Source organism: Mustela nivalis (genome assembly GCF_964662115.1).
Source record: "Mustela nivalis genome assembly, chromosome: 5".
NCBI lineage: Eukaryota > Metazoa > Chordata > Mammalia > Carnivora > Mustelidae > Mustela > Mustela nivalis.
Genome location: NC_139024.1, coordinates 68,431,937 through 68,449,085, shown reverse-complemented (window position 1 = coordinate 68,449,085; position 17,149 = coordinate 68,431,937). Strand labels below are relative to the sequence as shown.

Genomic DNA, 17,149 nt, shown 5'->3' with positions numbered 1-17,149 from the left:
AAAAAATTTATAGCTGCAAATTATATTTAGTGTGGGATGAGGGTTTGTTTTGATGTGTTTTATATGATGCAGAGTGGAGCCTCCATAGTAAAAGAATTCAGAGCTTACCAAGGCCTTAATATGACCCTGGAAACCTCTCTCCACCCAGCCAATATTCAGCCTTTCCCTTTCCTGGACAAGACAGCTTCACATAGTAACAGTATGATGTGTTGGAAAGTCAGTGGAATTCACATCCTGGACATATCAATTTCTAGCAGTGAGAAATCTGGCAACTTCACTAGCATCTCAGACTTCTCTTTATTTGAATACACAGAGGATTACATAAGACGACAAGTGGGTCTGGTAACTAGTAGTTTGGTAGTAGAGTCTACAAAAAAGAGATGGGTTACATTCTTGTGCCCTATGGGAGAACAGAACTGAATGGAGGAATAGAATGGAACTCAAGGCCAAGGATTTAATTAAGGAGTTAAAAACTGTAGGAGATTTCAGAAGCTCAAACGTTGTAAAATTCAGGGGAAGGATAATTCAGCATGACTTTGCTCCTGGCTCTTGGGTAGCTTGTGTTATTGTCTCCGCTGACTCATTCCCCTCCCTGTAGGGTGTGTATCCATTCCCACCCATTGCCATGTAACTCGCTGAGCCAACCTATGGGTAGAATACATTTCCTGCTCCTATAGCTTGGCCGTGTGATTTGCTTCACCCAATGGAAGTATGAATGCCACATGCAATCAACAGCTTTAAGGGCACTTGTGTGATTTGGCTCCATCTCCTGTCCTTTACCCTCAGCCTAATAATGATGTTGTATCTCAAATAGGGGCTGCTCCTTTAGCCTGGATCCTGGCATGAGAAGGCACATGGGAGCAGAGCCACAGCTGCTGAGGTACAGCTGCTAACATGGAATTGTGCAAGAAACAAAATTTTGTTGGTAAAAGCCATGAGATACGGGATTAGTTTGTCACTCCAGGAGAGCTGATTAATGCGGGTGTTCTGGAAGAAAGATCCCCCGAGAGAGAGAGAGGCCTATACTCATTGTCCTTTCATTGGACTAATTTGAAAAAAAAAAAAAAAAAAAAGAGTTTTGCATCAATCAGCAATAAAGAAAACCAGCATGTTCCACTCTCTCCATAATTATGCTGTACATAGTTTACAGTAATTAGCATGGTATTAGAAAGTTAACATTAAAGTTAATCCTTGTGCCACCCATGTCACTCAGCCACAACAGTCCATGTCAGGATGCCTGGAGTGAGGTCATAGAGCTGTTTCAATGGCCAATAAAGTGGCTTATTTGTCCTTAATGATATCTTTTGGGATTTACTGACATAGGCATTTTATGTTTTTCAATTACAAGTGTGAAACATTCTTTGTTGCCAATTTTGCTAGTGTTAGGATTTCTTTGCAAAATTCTTTCTGCACTTCTGAGAAAATCAGCATTAATTAAGTCAGCTCATTTCCCAGTGGCTTAATTTAGTTTGGTCCTTATTCCTCTGTGGTGGAAAGCTGTTTTTCTGAACTCTAGATAAATGAAGTACCTTGACTCAGAGAACATAACCTTTCATCAATCACAGCAAAGTAGCAACTATTAAGATTTATTGTTGTTTATGGTCTATTTTTATGTATTGAGTGAATGCTACTTTTAAGTTTTCTTAATGTAGCCAGCTGACCTGTCAGCGAAACAAAGCAGAGATATCTGTCTTTTGGAACCTTGGAATTATTGCATCAATTGGCACATTTTTGCATTATTCCACTGTCTATATATTCACCCACATTTGTCTTACCATATTCTCTATATTCATTCATTCAGAAAATATTTAATGACTATCTCTAGTACCGTTCTGTACCCTACAGATATGGTAGAGAATAAGAGAACACCCTGTTTTAGTGGATTTAGAAATTCTCGGGACAAGGTCTGCCTAGGTGGAGGGAATAGCCATGAGACAGAGCTGAGCACAGGGCATTTAATGAATGGCCAAAAGACAATGTTGCTGGAATGGAAGAAGTCAGTGTCACTGGGAAGGTTGAGAAAGTCTAGGTCATGAAAGCCTCGTGAACTATGCTAAGGAATTTGGATTTTATTCTAATGGGAAGTCATGGGAAGATTTATGTTTAAGAAAGATCACTATCACTGCTGAGTAGAGAAAGGACAGCAGAAGAGCAAGCAGGAGGGAGACCCATGGGGACATTTTTGGAGGAACCTAGGAGAGGTTCTGTAGTGACATGGATGGGAGTTGTGGCAGTGAAGGCAGGAAGAAGGGGTCAGATTCAGTATGTAATTTGGATATAGAATTTGATGACTGGCTAACTCTGCAGTGTGAGTAGAAAAATGTCAAGGATGACACTTCAGATTAGGTAAAAGGCAGCACCATTACCTGTCATGGGAAAGATTGGGAAAGTAGCAGATTATCTGGGGGAGGCTGAGGGGGAGACATTGCATGTCTTAGCATATGAAATTGTTGTAGTTTAGAGGCAAATTATTTTTTACTGGAGCTGCCACTGCCCACAGGCTTGTTACCATGATGGCTATCACTTTTTCTCCTGGGTTCCAAGAGTTGCAAGAACCCCCTGGACACTCAGTAGGCCATTTTGATTTGAAACTGGGTAAATATGGAAGAAAAGCAGCCTCCTAAAAGTCATCTGTTAAGATTCTCATTATAAAGGAGGTGATGGGGGGTGCCTGGGTGGCTCAGTGGGTTAAGCCTCTGCCTTCGGCTCGGGTCATGATCTCGGGGTCCTAGGATCGAGCCCCGCATCGGGCTCTCTGCTCATCAGAGAGCCTGCTTCCCCCTCTCTCTCTGCCTGCCTCTCTGACTACTTGTGATTTCTCTCTGTGTGTGTCAAATAAAGAAATAAAATCTTAAAAAAAAATAAAGGAGGTGATAGTTCAAAGACCCAGAAAATAGGCATATCTATAGTATATTACACATAGAGTAAACATTTGTTGTTTGTTCTTGTTCCCTGACTTCCATCCTGATAATTGTACTCAATTTCTCTCTAGTGCAGGAGTCAGCAAACTATGGCCTGGAGGCGCAATCTGGCTCATCTCCCTATTTTGTAAAGAAAGCTTTATTGGGGGGCACCTGGGTGGCTCAGTGGGTTAAGCCTCTGCCTTCGGCTCAGGTCATGATCCCAGGGTCCTGGGATTGAGCCCGAGCCCTGCATCGGGCTCTCTGCTCGTTGGGGAGTCTGCTTCCTCCTCTCTCCCTTTGCCTGCCTCTCTGACTACTTGTGATCTCTGTCTGTCAAATAAATAAATAAAATCTTAAAAAAAAAAAAAAAAAGAAAGCTTTATTGGTACATAGCTATCCCTGTTTGTTGATGTGATATCCGTGACTGCTTTTAAGCTCTAACTGTAGAGTCAAATAGACAGATACTGTATGGGCCATACTTTTTACCAAAGGGTAAAGTATTTATTATGGGGACTTCTATAGAAAAAAAATTCCTGATCATTGCATTGGTGGAACCATCATCGCCCAGCTTTTAGCCTAGGTGCTTGGGGTAAAGCTGACTGTGCTCACAGATGATGAAAGTGTCTTACATCTGTATCATCCAATGTGGAATCCACTAGACACATATCATTCCTCAGCATTTGATACATGTCTAGTGTCACAGAGAACCTGAATTCATATTTTATTTAATTTTTATTTTCTCAAATTTAATAACCACATGTGTCTATGTCTACCATCTGGACAGCAAAGAACTAGAGTATGGGTAAAAATGATCTAAGTGACATAATACAGTTATAAACAGAGTGTTTTGTAGAACATTTAAAGGAAAAAGAAGCATTGCAGGTGAGAGGATTCATGGAAGTGACTTCTGGGAAGCGCTTAAAAGGTGGGTAGAGTTGATTTATATGTAAATATATGCTGGGGATGGCTTCAGTGGGTGTTGGGTATTAAGGACAGGACTTGTGATGAGCACTGAAGGTTGTATGTAAGTAATGAATCACTAAATCCTATGCCTGACACTAATATTACACAGTATGTTAAATGGAATTTAAATAAAAATGTGTAATAAAAATGTGTATGTAAGCGTGCCCGCACATGCGCTCACACACATTATGGAAGGAGCACTTTATCTATCACTAGATAGAGTGACTAGATTGAGTCAGAGCGAAACTATTTAGGAAATAGGAGTAAGTCCATTTGGTTTTTGGCATAAGAAGTATACCAGAGTAATAGGAGATTATGCTCACTAGGACCTTTGATATCAATTTGTGGAAGATTTCGAATGCTATGTTGAAAGGAGAGTGTTTACCTTGACAATAATTTTTGCTTCCTGTTTTGGAGCATCAAACTTATGGGACCAGAGATAATAAGGTGGTGGCATTAATGGAGGAAAATTGTGGAGGAACAGGAAATGCTAATTAGCAGCCCCAAACAAATGTCATTGGCAACGAATAGTGAGATCTGTGATAAGAATGATGAACATGGGAAGTTGGAAGATCGTTTAGAATTTTTTCAGTTTGGGAGCATGTGAATAGAGACTAGTACAGACTTTTCGTCTAGAGATTTGTGAAGACGGGATGGCTCACAGAAGTAGCTTTCAACCATCAAGGTGAAATACGATGGAAGAAAGAACAACCCAGTATCAGTTTATGAAGCTTACAAAGAGAGAAAAGAATGACCTGAGTGGTTTCCACTCCTCACAGAAGCATCTGAGAGGTTAAGAAGAGGCAGAAGTGACAGAAATACCCAGTGACTACTTGGGCCCCGGGAGCTCTACTTAGACAGTCATTTAGTTCAAAATATTTTAAAATTTCCCTTGAGATTTTTTTTTCTGTGATGCATGTGTTATTGAGAAGTATATGGTTGAATCTACAGGTACTAGGGGATATTCTAGCTAGCTTTCTGTTACTGATTTCTAGTTTAATTCTGTTGTAGTCTGAGAGTAGACATTAGTATTTTTTTAAGATTTTATTTATTTATTTGAGAGATAGCACAGGTGGAGAGTAAGAGGGAAAAGCAGGCTCCCCGCTGAGCAGAGAGCCCAATGCAGGATTCGATCCCAGAACTCTGAGATCTTGACATGAACCAAAGGCAGACCCTTAACTGACTGAGCCACCCACCTGTGATTTGTAATATTTTGTGGAAGGTTTAGTACAGTACGTGATGTACTGAATAAAAGAAACTATAGTAAATAAGCCTTTAGTAACATAGTCATAAGGTGTAGGGGGAGGGGAAGCTATCTATAGTTTTAGGATTAGGTCTCAGTCCTTTGGTGAGCTTGTGCTCCTGTGAACTTCACCAATACTTCTGTTTTTATTTTCACTCCTTAGGTGTGGTTACATAGCTAGAGGATTCTGTAATTAGGTATCTATCTTTCTCTAGATAGGTTAAGTTCTGAAAAAACCCCAATAGGCTAGGCGGTGATAAAATAATTTCTCCAGAGGGTTGACCTTGTTAAGAAGAGAGTGCTTCGGTATATTTAAAAATGGTTAATTATCCCTTTCCTCTGAATGAAGTAAGAGGGGATTTTCCTTCAATATTCACAGACCTCCTGGAGGTAAAACTCATGAAAGCACGGAGCCCACTGTGACTGAGTCTGAGACTACTTTCCCTATAAATGAGTTTATAAACAAAAGTTAAAATGGAAGTGGAGGATTCCATGATAACGGAGTGTTTCCACTTGGGAAACAAGTAGATTAATAGTGCTATTAATAGAAATGTAGAATCACATGGAGAAGCTGGGTTTGAGGGAAATTATGATGCTTTTAGTTTGGAGTGCAATAAGACCAGTAGTATACTTCTTTTTTCCCTTAACATCAAGAATGACTCAGCTAAGCATGTTTAAAGAAAACAAACCACCTCCTCCCTCCAATCTCAGGTAGATTACCCCAGACACAGCTTTCTATTAGAGACACCTAATGCTTCTAGTCGACATTCCCAAAAGAGCCTGTTGGCTCTTGGATCTGTTGTTCTTGGCCATGACAGTTTCCATTGACCACTACTTCCAACATTGGTTAGCACGAGTTTCCATAGCAGCAGCTTCCAGTGACCACCCACATTGTCACAGGTCCTAACCAGTGGCAATACCTCCCAGCAGATCTTCCTGCTGGTAAACACTGCTCCAAGCGATTGCCTATAGCTCCTGACTTCTATTTCCTTGGAATACCATTAAAACTTAAATTGTTAAATTTTAAAGAACTTGAATTCCAAAGACCTTCTCAAAAAAGCTCCTGACTTTCCTCAGTAGCTAATGGGAACCTTAGACTTCCAGCATCTTTCCTCAAGGCCAGCTCTTAAAAGGCTCCCTATTCAGGTTTTAGGGGCAGTTATAATGTCACACTGTTTTTTTCAGAGTTCTTTGTATCTCCACTGGCTACTCCACATACCTCTGGCAGAAGAATCCCATGGATGGAGATGCTGGGCTTCTGGCTTGAAAGACTGAGGCGTATTTTCTCATTGTGGATCCCCTATGTACTCCAGTTAGTTGAACAATCTGTGTGTGTAGAAGGTCACAAGACAACTATACCATGTTTGGAATAGTGTGACACAAAGACTACCACAACAGATTGTAGGAAATTGACAAAGACTGAAAGCAGAAACAATGAAAGCCACCAATATTGTATGAATGAATGATGAGTGTGTATAAAAGCACTCAGGATGCCATCTCTGCTGCCTTTCCCACTTTATATTGCCAATTACTGAGGCAGAACACATGAACTGACTTTTCTAGTGCTCCAGGGGAGCCCCTGTCTTCCCTAGAAGGTTATCTCCCCAAAGTCACCCTATAAAGCCCATAACTCCCTCCCAAAGTCCATGGAACTATAGTGTCTGGCTCATCCCCCACATACTTCCCTTCTCCCACCACATCTCTACATTGAGGCATCTATGCAAACATCATCCTGGAAATTGCCCCAGACCTTTTAGAGTTTCTTAATCTAAATATGCAAACTTGCCTAATAACTCTAAGTTGAGAATTATGAATGATATGTCACTTGCAGCACTTCATAATACCCCACTAGAGAGAGGGTAAGAAATACTGACCACAGATCAGAAAAAAATTAGCTAGAGAGTAATTCAGAGTGGGGAGAAAAAAAAAAACCATTATTCTGGGGGCACCTGGGTGGCTCAGCTCTGCCTTCAGCTCAGGTCATGATCCCAAGGTCCTGGGATGGAGCCCCTCATCAGGCTCTTTGCTCCAGGGAAAGCCTGCTTTCTCCTCTCTCTGTGCTTGCCTCTCTGCCTGCTTGTGATCTCTGTCTGTCAAATACATAAATAAAACCTTAAAAAAAATTATTCTGAATTCTATCACCATTCTTTAGTGTTCCCTTCCCTTCAGTGTCATAAAAATGAAATCATACAGTGTATATTCTTTTGTATTTGGGTTCTTTCATTCTGCATAATGTCAATGGTTTTTTTTTTTAATTAATGTGTATTATTCCATTGTTTGAATATTCTGCATTCTATCCATTTTCCTATTACATTCCTATACACATTTGGGTTGTTTTTGGCTTGGGGTTGGATAGAACTGCTTTGGGAATTTTGTTTATGTATTTGGTCATTTCTCTTGGATTGATATCTAAGAATGGAAATTTACCGTGTCACAGGTAGTTTGTATTTCACTTTCGTAGATACTGACATACAGTTTTCCAGTTACTGGAAATTAATTTCCAGTTACTGGTCTGAATTACATACGTTCACCGTGCTGACAAAAATTGTTAGCATTTGTTGCACAAACGCAAATCTTAATATGCTTTATGCTCTTGAGATATAAATTCTAATTAATCAATAATATTTCTCACTAACCCGACATTTCTTCTTCTTTTTTCAGTATTTTTAAACATCTGATATAGATGATGGGTCTTCATGTCTGTTTCTTCAGATCCTATATTTGGATTTGGAATTTGACTTTGTATTTTAAGAATATATTTTACATGGTTTATGCTTAGTCTTAGCAACAGTCTATATATAATCAATGTGATTCATGAGTTAAAGAATAGTTATTAAAAACTTATGAAGGAAAATCTTCCGTGATTTCATTTATGGCATGGGAGAATGAGGTACAAAAATACACTGATATGTACGATTATATGTGGATTCTCTAGAGGCTACAGGCGTGTTGCCCATGCTCCTAGGCACACAGCTAATTAAGGAATAGTGGCTTGAATAGTGAAGCCGCTTATTTATTTATATGTTGTGAACAATTTATTAAACCCCAAATCATGAAAACTTCAAACATGTTTTGTCATATTCTCTGCTATTTTTTAGTAAGGAGAGGAAAGGTTTATTTTATATTTTTTTGAAAGATTTATTTTAAAAGTCTTTTTTCTGATTATAAAATAAAGTGTGTTCATGTCTGAGAATTTGGAAAAATACAGAAGATTATTTTAAAAGAATATAAAATTACTTTAAACTAGCCATCATGAGATGATTACCATAAATTAAGAAATTTATTTCTTTTAAAAGTCATCTTGGGGTTATGTCTGGAGTTGTTGGTACAGATTGGACTGAGGTGCTGTAAAAAGTGGAGTACCAAAAATCTGATACTGAAATATCATAGAGATTGTGTAAAATGAATAGGTTCTCTGTCATTCTCAGGTCACCAATTAGGTGTTTTTCTTTAACTATCAGAATGAACTAGAATTTAAGGAGAGTTGATGGCCTTAATGTATGGCAATTCTTGTCCTTATAGCTACTCAAATTGCTCCATCTTTATTTTATTTTTTTAAAAGATTCTATTTATTTATTTGAGAAAGAGAGAGAGGGCTTAAGAAAAAGAGAGAGAGAGAGATCACAAGCAGGGGGGAGGGGTAGAGGGAGAAGCAGACTCCCTGCTGAATAGGGAGCCCAATGCGGAACTTGATCCCAGGACCCTGGGATCATGACCTGAGCCAAAGGCAGATGCTTTTTTTTTTTAAAGATTTTATTTATTTATTTATTTATTTATTTATTTATTTATTTATTTGATAGAGGAGAGAGATCACAAGTAGGCAGAGAGGCAGGCAGAGAGAGAGGGGGAAGCAGACTCCTTGCTGAACAGAAAGCCTGATGTGGGGCTCAATCCCAGGACCCTGGGGTCATGACCTGAGCTGAAGGCAGAGACTAAACCCACTGAGCCACTCAGTCACCCAAAATTGCCCCATCTTTAATAGTAGTTTTTAAATTTGCCTCTTGTAACTTTTTGATATGATCTTTACAGTTCTTGTTAGCTTTATTTTTATCCAATATGAAAAGGTAGTCCCTGAATAAATGTATTTATCGTACACATTCCTTGTGCTAGACCTGGAGGCCATTCTCCAAGAAGCTTTAGTTTCTTTTAGTGGAAAACAGTACTTCAAGAGCACAGTAGTGGACTAGGGATGCTCATTCCTCTTAAGTTGTCCTTGTATCTAAGCCTTTTCAGGGAGCAGATGTAGGAAAAAAATGTGTATGTGTGTGTTAGGAGATAAGATGTATCACAAGTTTATGCTGATATTTCTAGTTCAAATTAAGAAATGTGGAACTTAACCACTTTTATATTATATGTGTATTTTGACTCTTCCTCACTAAGAATCCCAGTACTCACTGACATTAGGGATAGAATTAGAATATCCATAATGGTTCGCTTGCTTATCCCATATTATACACCCAATAGTCTCTGAATAACAATACCACCACCACCAATAAAAGCCGTTAAGTATTTGGGGGGAGGCATCCACTATGTTCATTCTTTCACACCCTATATGGTTGCATTAATGTGATAGAACATGATATGTATACCCACTCTTCACTATATGTTCTACTATATGTTCTCCTCTTTAACCTTCTTTTAATCTTAGTCCTCAAGATAAGTTGTATTTAATATTCATATACCAGTTTTTACATTAATATCTCTTAGGCAATTTTGTTTTCTGAATTTTGTCTCCAGTAGGGTTTTTTCAAAAAAGGCCCATAGGAACAATATGCTATAAATTCTCATATATTCCATTCTAATTTTATTTATTTATTTATTTATTTATTTATTAAGAGCATGGGCAGGGGAGGAGGAGAAAGACTCCCAAGCAGGTTCCTACCCAGATGTGGGGCTTGATCTCACAACCTTGAGATCATGACCTAAGCTGAAATCAAGAATTGGCTGTTCAACCAAATGAGCCACCCAGGTGCCCCAATTCTTGCATGTCTTTGGCGATTTGTCTGTTTGAATGTCAGTTCTGGAGGATAAAAATTCTTTAATTCATATTTTCTTTTTTGAGCATTCTAAATGTTAATCCACTTTTTTGGCATACCATTGCTAAAAAAAAGGAACGAAGGAAGGAAGGAAGGAAGGAAGGAAGGAAGGAAGGAAGGAAGGGAGAGAGCTGCTGTCAAAAAGCCTGATGATGAGTTTTCTTTTAATTAAAGGATTTCTGTTCTCTTTGCATAGATGTTCTGATGATTTTTCCTTTTTCTTTATATTTCAGAAATTTTACTAGAATACATCTTAGTGTTGGTGAATTTTACTAGATACATGGGATCCTCTTTTAAATATGTGTTTTCAAATCACTTTTTATTTCCGTAAAGTTTTCTTGATTTATAGATTTTATTTTCTTCTTCAGGATCTCCTGCTCTCCATATGTTAGATCTTCTTTGCCTATCTACAATACTTACAAATTTTTCTTGGAACACTTACATTCATTTTTTTAAAAGATTTTGTTTATTTATTTATTTATTTAATAGAGAGGGACATAGGGAGAGAGGCAACACAAGCAAGGGGAGCAGCAGGCAGAGAGAGAGAAGAAGCCTCCTTGCTGAGCAGGGAGCCCAATGCAGGGCTCAATCCCAGGACCCTGGTATCATGACCTGAGACAAAAGCAGAAGCTTAATGACTGAGCCATCCAGGCAGCCCCCTCCTTTATTTTATTTAAAAAAAAAAAATCCCTCTTTTTCAACCATATATTCTCTTAAAGAACTGTCTGTTGTATTTATTCATTCTTTTGTTCCTTCTTATTTGATTTTTTAAAATTTCTAATTCTTTACTGAGTTTTATCTATTTTTAAGTTTGACTAACTCTGATTTATATTGTTAGTTGTTTCCTTTTTATCATTTATGTCTACTTTCATTTTCTTAATGTTCTTTTGAAATAATATAGTTTTGGTTTTTTTTTTTTCCTGGCATGTATTTCTGACATGCTTTCACTAAATATTTATTATGCCCTTTATTATTTTCATGTAATAATGTATGGGATTTGGCTTTGATAATTTTGTTTTCCTATTTTTATGTAAAATTAATTTTCTTGAATTTTATTCAGTAAGGACACTTGGTTTAGACAGTTTTCTGAACTTCATAGAGTTCCCTCTTTTATTGTTTTCATGTGATTTTATAAATATGGCAGTTTGCTTCTTCAGATTTTGTGCATTTGTTTCCTCTCCTCATTTTTATCTAGACCTTCTCTTTTAATGTCTTTGTTGTCTCTGACAACAAATCTCAATTTTGATTCTATTCCCACAAACACAAGTCCTCCTGTGGGAGCTCTGGTTTGTAAGATTTATTTGACTGGGCAGAACCCCTACCCTCAAATTGGACTCCCACACTTCACTGTTGGCTATTTTGGAGCTCTCTTCTCAGAAGTATCAGATATCCCATTGCATTTCTTTGTTCCCATATGTACACTGACACACTGTACATCTGCCGGCAGTTAATGATTTTCTCCCACTAACATTTTGGGAATAAAGGGATACCTTGCCACCTAATTTTGTGGTAAATATTGCCCATGGGATTTTGATATTGCAATATAGTTATTCTGTTTTTATGTGGGAAGTTGAAAATTTTAAAATCTATGCTTCTGTTACTACTTCTATCTTCCCAGAATCCTCAAACTCTTTTTAAAACACTCAGGCTTGGGGTGGCTGGGTGGTTCACTCAGTTGAGCATCTGCTTGGGTCATTATCTCAGTGTCTTGGTATTGAGCCCCATGTTGGGCTCCCTGCTCAGTGGGAGTCTGCTTCTCCCTCTGCCTCTGCCCTTCCCCTGCTATGTTCTCTCTCAGATAAATAAATAAATAAATAAATAAATAGAATCTTTAAAAACATATAAAACACTCAGGCTCATTTACCTTGCCCTTCTTCTTTGCATCTAGGAGTACATTAACAGAAAGACCATGCAGACTAGCCAGTGTACTCTGTGTGTGTGTGTGTGTGTGTGTGTTTGTGTACATGTGGGTTTATTTGGGGAAATGGGGTACACCTGCCAACAGTGTTGCTATATACGTATGTGGGTGTATCCTTAAAGTCCAGTTTTGACCAGAAATACTTTGCACATTTTGAACAGGGGAGGGTTTCCCTTTGGTTTGTGGCAGGGGCACTGTTTGCAGAACTAGTCTTTATTTTCAGATGTATTTTTGTCTCCTGGAATGACGCTGGCACTACAACATTGCAAATTACCCTGTGATGGGTTAGTTTGTCTGCAACCCCCTCCTTCCCCCACCGCTATTTCACAGCTTTATCGATGTGGAGAAAACTGTGCTTTCAATGGTCTTTGGAATATTTTTGTTTGCCATTTACTTCAGTTGACTTTTTGGTAGAAGCAGGGAGAGGTCCAGTATCATTTCCAGGCTTCTTGAACAATTTCATTTTGTCACTTACCAGCCACTTGCTAAGCTATTGATCTTGAAATCTGATAATCCAAAGCTTGGGGCAATGAAGGAGTTGCTTTTAATTGAAGACAAATTTCCATAAATGTTAATAGAAATTATGCTCCTTTTCTACTTGGGCCATCATCTATTTCTGGTTGGTTTTCATGGCCACTAAAAATAGAATTATACAAAAATGATTTATCAAATGGTTCCATTTAAATGCAGATTTTATCCTTTGCAGATTTAATAGTAAGATTATTGAAGTTCAGAAATAGATCTATAGTAGAGCATACAAACTCAAAAACTAGTTACAACCTTTCCTATGTGTAAGGTACCTAGACTAGTTGGTGATGTGAAAGGTTGTAAATTAAATCCCGTCAATGGCCAGAGGTATTAAATGTAAACAGGACCAAGTGTAACCAATAGGGGTTGTTGGAGACTAAAATTACCTAAAGAGAATTTATTTATTTATTTTTAAAGATTTTATTTATTTATTTGACAGAGAGAAATCACAAGTAGATGGAGAGGCAGGCAGAGAGAGAGAGAGGGAAGCAGGCTCCCTGCTGAGCAGAGAGCCCTATGTGGGACTTGATCCCAGGACCCTGAGATTATGACCGGAGCCAAAGGCAGCGGCTTAACCCACTGAGCCACCCAGGCGCCCCACCTAAAGAGAATTTAATTTAAAGGTCTATAGATTACTGTGAAGGTAACAAAATGCCTGTGTACTCAGTATATCTATCTACTATCTATCTATCTACACACACATACATACACACACACAGGGCATATGCCTGCAAGTTTGACACTTGATTCAGTGTGAAATAGGTTTATGTAAAATTCTACTAAACTGATTAACCAATTTATCAGTATATATAAGAGATTTAAGAAGTTATAGATGAATTGTTCTAAGACAAATAAAAGCTTCCCATATATACTCAAAGAAAACTCAGAAACGTTTAGAAGAGTGAGTGAATAACTACACTTTTTATAGAAAAAATATATACTTTATTTTCAACTAGAAAGGTGCAAACATGTAACTTTTGGTCACATTCTCAATGAGTAAACTGTCCAAAAAACAGTCATAGTCAAAGTAGAAACAAATGCTTCCAGGTGGAAAAACTGATCAACTATACAGAGCCACTTGTGTTTTCATAAAGGCTATGTGTTCATTAATAGTGAGGCTACCACATTTCCAACTGACAGATCAGAATTCCAAGGACATCACTGCCCCATATTCAGTAAACATCTGTTTTGATGGACTATCTTTCTGAGCAGAAATTCCATTTGAATATCCATTTCATGCTTTGAATTATCAGACAAGCTTTACGTCCTACCTATGGTGTTCAGAATTGAGGCTAACACTTGAAATATCAAAGCATTAAAAACATAAACAAAAAGGCACAAACAACTTTAAATTAACTTAGATAACTGTACAAATATATATATATACACACATTATTTACAGTATCAATTAAAAAAAAAATTCTGGCTTGTTACAGACAAATTCACTGCCACAAGCTGTCCAGTCTAATAGACAGGATTCTGATTCCTGAACAGTATCATTCAAATCAGAATGTCAGAGCTGAATCTGTGTTCTGACTTAAAGAACTTGACCCAGCCTCATGAAGGCTAGAGAATGCACATCCTAGCTGTCGCTGGAGGTCAGAGAGCATGCTAAAACTTCCCTTCTCAATTACACTCCACATAGAGTAGGCACCTACTACTTGAAGATGATAATAGTTTCTAAAGGTGCCCTCCCACTGCTCCCAAAGCCACACCTCCCTATACATTCTAGTGCTATGTGCTAATGTAGTCCCACTGTCAAGTCTTAACTTTCTTCAAACCAGTGTCTGGGTTGATAGACTATTTGAAGGTCACATGGCACAATATTTTGAAATTGGTGGGACTTTTTCTTTCCCCCAGTTAGAAAGACAGATTTAAATAACTTGCACTACTGAAATCGTGTTTACACAAAAATGAGATGCGAATCAGTTCAAGTTATACCCTAATGAGTCAACGTCTCTCACACTCTCTGGCTTTATGCCATGTCTCCATACATCTTCCTGTAGTACAGGGACTCAAAGATGTCATTGTCTCCGGGACAGTTGTAATGGCAGGCACAGGTCTTGATGAACATCATGTTCTTCTTCATGACCTCCCCGTCAGGGCACTTGAACTCCACAGGAAGAGTTGTGGTTCTGTGGGGGGTGCAGCACCGGCCATCGGTGCAGACGCCACAGAACTTAGCCCGGTACGTCTTCACGCTGGTACAGCCAGAAAGCTCAAACTTGACAGGCTTGGAGATTTTGGGGGTACGGATGCACTTTTTGCCCTTCTAAGGAAAACAAAGCAGAAGAAGGAAAGAAAAAAAAAAATCAATGACTCTGTAAGGGGCGTGACTTTCTTCAAGCTCTGTGTGTTTTAGTCTTAAATTGTCTGACTTATGTTTATATTTTGAAGAGAGGACGTTTGCGTCTCATTTGCCAGTTTTCCAAAAATAGTCATAGCCTCTCCTGGGATGTCTTGAATTAACTAACAGTGTGGAGAATTTCCTAGTGGAAAGCTGGTGGTTCCAATTACACAACATCTCATTCCAGCAAAACAGCTCCATGGTTAGATATTTTTGGAGATAAAAGGTCTATAATAACCAGGGCGGTGAGATCCAACTTTGGTCCTGTCCATTACGATCCCAAGAAAACTGATTAATAGGAACAGAAAATGTACCTTAATGTTTTCTTCCAGGTCAGCTCCGCAAGGCCTGACCATGCAGAGGCGGCTCTGCTTCTCCAGCCTGCAGAAGGCGTTGTCATTGGTAACGCGGGTGGAGATGCCCATCCCGCAGGTCTTGGAACAGGCACTCCACTCTGTGGTCTGGACCAGACAGTTGGCCCGGATCATAGTTGGGTCTGGGCCAAACGTGTCTTCCAGTCGGTAAGCTGTGAGAGCAGAGCACCCAAACACAAGGTAAGACACCAGGATAAGACATTTTCCCCTTCCCTTGGCAAAGTTAGGGAGGACTCAGCCCCTGGGGGTAGGATCACAACAGTGACTGAGAGGCAGGTTCCACTCACCGGCAAGGGCTGGGCCAACCACCGTGTGGTCCTTGGGCTCATCGCACACCCACTCCTCGCAGCATTTCCCAGGCAGCTTGACCCTCCGCGGGAAGGGGCAGTCAGGGCTGGGCAGGCGGACGTCCATGCTACACAGGGGCACGCAGCCCACCGCCCCGTCCAGGCAAGTGCACTGGTACTTGCAGCTGCTCTGGAAAGACTCTCCACTCCGGTAGACCGTTCCTCCAAAGACGCAGGGGGCACCATCTTTAGCTGAAGGAGGGAGAGGGAATAAGGGGGAGTGGGATGCAAGTGTCAGGCATCGGTAGTAGTAGGCGAGTCGGGGATGCGCGGGGAACAGGGATCCGCGGGTGGGGTTGGGGGGCGGCCGGGACACCGGAGCTCTCTGCACCCCCGCGGGGGAAGGCGGCGAGGGGCGCGGACCGCAGCTCTTACCGGTGCATACGCCGATCTTGCGGTTGGCCGGAGAGCCGAAGTCGCAGAAGAGGCCCTTGTGCGGGTCGCAAGGGTCGCGCTCGGTGCACAGCTCGCCCAGTTGCTTGGCGCACACGCGGCAGCAGCCGCAGCCGTCCAGTACGAGGCTGACGCCGGCCGGGCAGCTGGGCGCCGGCGCGGCCGCACACTGGCATGAGCCGCCGCAGTCCTGGCCGGCGGCGTGCTGCGGGGAGGAGGGGGCGGTCAGCGGACGCACGCCGCTCGGCGCCCCGGGCCCTGCCCCGCCCCGCCCGCACGCCCTCCCCCAGGCGCCGGCCGCCGCGGCCTCCGCGGGGCTCTCGGCTTACCCGGCCGCAGAGGGCGAGCAGGAGCACGAAGGCGCAGCGGACGGGGCCCAGGCCGGCGGCGGACATGGTGGGCGCGGCGGGCGGGACGGACCGGGCGGAGGGCGCGGCGGTGGCGGCGATGGGGTGGGCGCGGCGGTCCCGGCGCAGGGTCGCGGGCTCGGGCCGGAGGTCGGTGTCTGGGCGCTCCGGGCTGCGGTCTGGGAGCTGTCGGGCCGGGGCGGCTGCCGTCGGAGGTGGGGGAGGCGGTCGGTCGCCGGGGTTGGAGTTGCACTGGCTGCCTCCTCTCAGCGGGAAGAGTTGTTGTGTGGGGCTGAGGCGGGCGGCCCGCGGCTTTTATACGCTCCGGGCGGCCCCGGCTCGCCAATGAGCTGAATGGAGTCCCACACAAACAGGGACATTCCTCGCATTCCTCCCCACCTTCCTGCCTCATCAACTCACACCGGATTGATCCTGACCCCTTGACACTCAGCATTCCTCCCGTCTGAAAAAGCTGGCACACTCCGGCTTAAAAAAAAAAAAAAAGGCTCAGTATTTCCAGCACCAAATAGGATTTTTCCCCATGTTTCTTCCCTCTACTCCTGATTTATATCATTGAAAAATACATGAGCAGTTACTATTATTTTTTCATTCCACTCCCTTCTGTTTCTAATAGCTGTTCCAGCTCTACCCACTGACATAAATGCTTTTTAGGAGGTAGGTAGCCCAAGAGGCTGACAGCAGGGATTCTTAAAAAAATTCCGAAGGGTTTCCTTTGTATTATTTTTATAA

At 41.2% G+C, this 17,149-nt stretch overlaps 1 protein-coding gene and 1 long non-coding RNA gene across 6 annotated transcripts in view; one reads left to right on the top strand and one right to left on the bottom strand.

Annotated features, from left to right (window-relative positions):
- Nucleotides 1-13,510: 13,510 nt before the first annotated feature.
- On the bottom strand, nt 13,511-16,581 carry CCN2 (cellular communication network factor 2). The gene is made up of 5 exons (XM_082731447.1): nt 16,382-16,581; nt 16,035-16,257; nt 15,600-15,851; nt 15,253-15,464; nt 13,511-14,863 (listed from the first exon to the last, which is right to left on the bottom strand). The coding sequence occupies exons 1-5, from the start codon at nt 16,445-16,447 to the stop codon at nt 14,567-14,569; spliced, it is 1,050 nt and encodes a 349-aa protein (XP_082587573.1). The 5' UTR covers nt 16,448-16,581; the 3' UTR covers nt 13,511-14,566.
- The window catches only part of LOC309865227, a 230,850-nt gene continuing 229,966 nt past the window's right edge, over nt 16,266-17,149 (top strand). For all 5 annotated transcript variants that reach the window (XR_014311985.1, XR_014311986.1, XR_014311987.1 and 2 more), the window contains exon 1: nt 16,266-16,448. This is a non-coding gene — a long non-coding RNA (uncharacterized lncRNA). The remainder of the gene's footprint in view (nt 16,449-17,149) is intronic.

What these genes read in the sequence shown, in the direction of transcription:
- CCN2 (XM_082731447.1), bottom strand. Translation starts at nt 16,447, where the DNA reads ATGTCCGCCGCCGGCCTGGGCCCCGTCCGCTGCGCCTTCGTGCTCCTG. An exon ending in TGCTCGCCCTCTGCGGCCGG is followed by an intron (nt 16,258 to 16,381) that starts GTAAGCCGAGAG and finishes TCCTCCCCGCAG; the next exon opens with CACGCCGCCGGCCAGGACTG. An exon ending in ACCTGGAAGAAAACATTAAG is followed by an intron (nt 14,864 to 15,252) that starts GTACATTTTCTG and finishes TGTTTTCCTTAG; the next exon opens with AAGGGCAAAAAGTGCATCCG.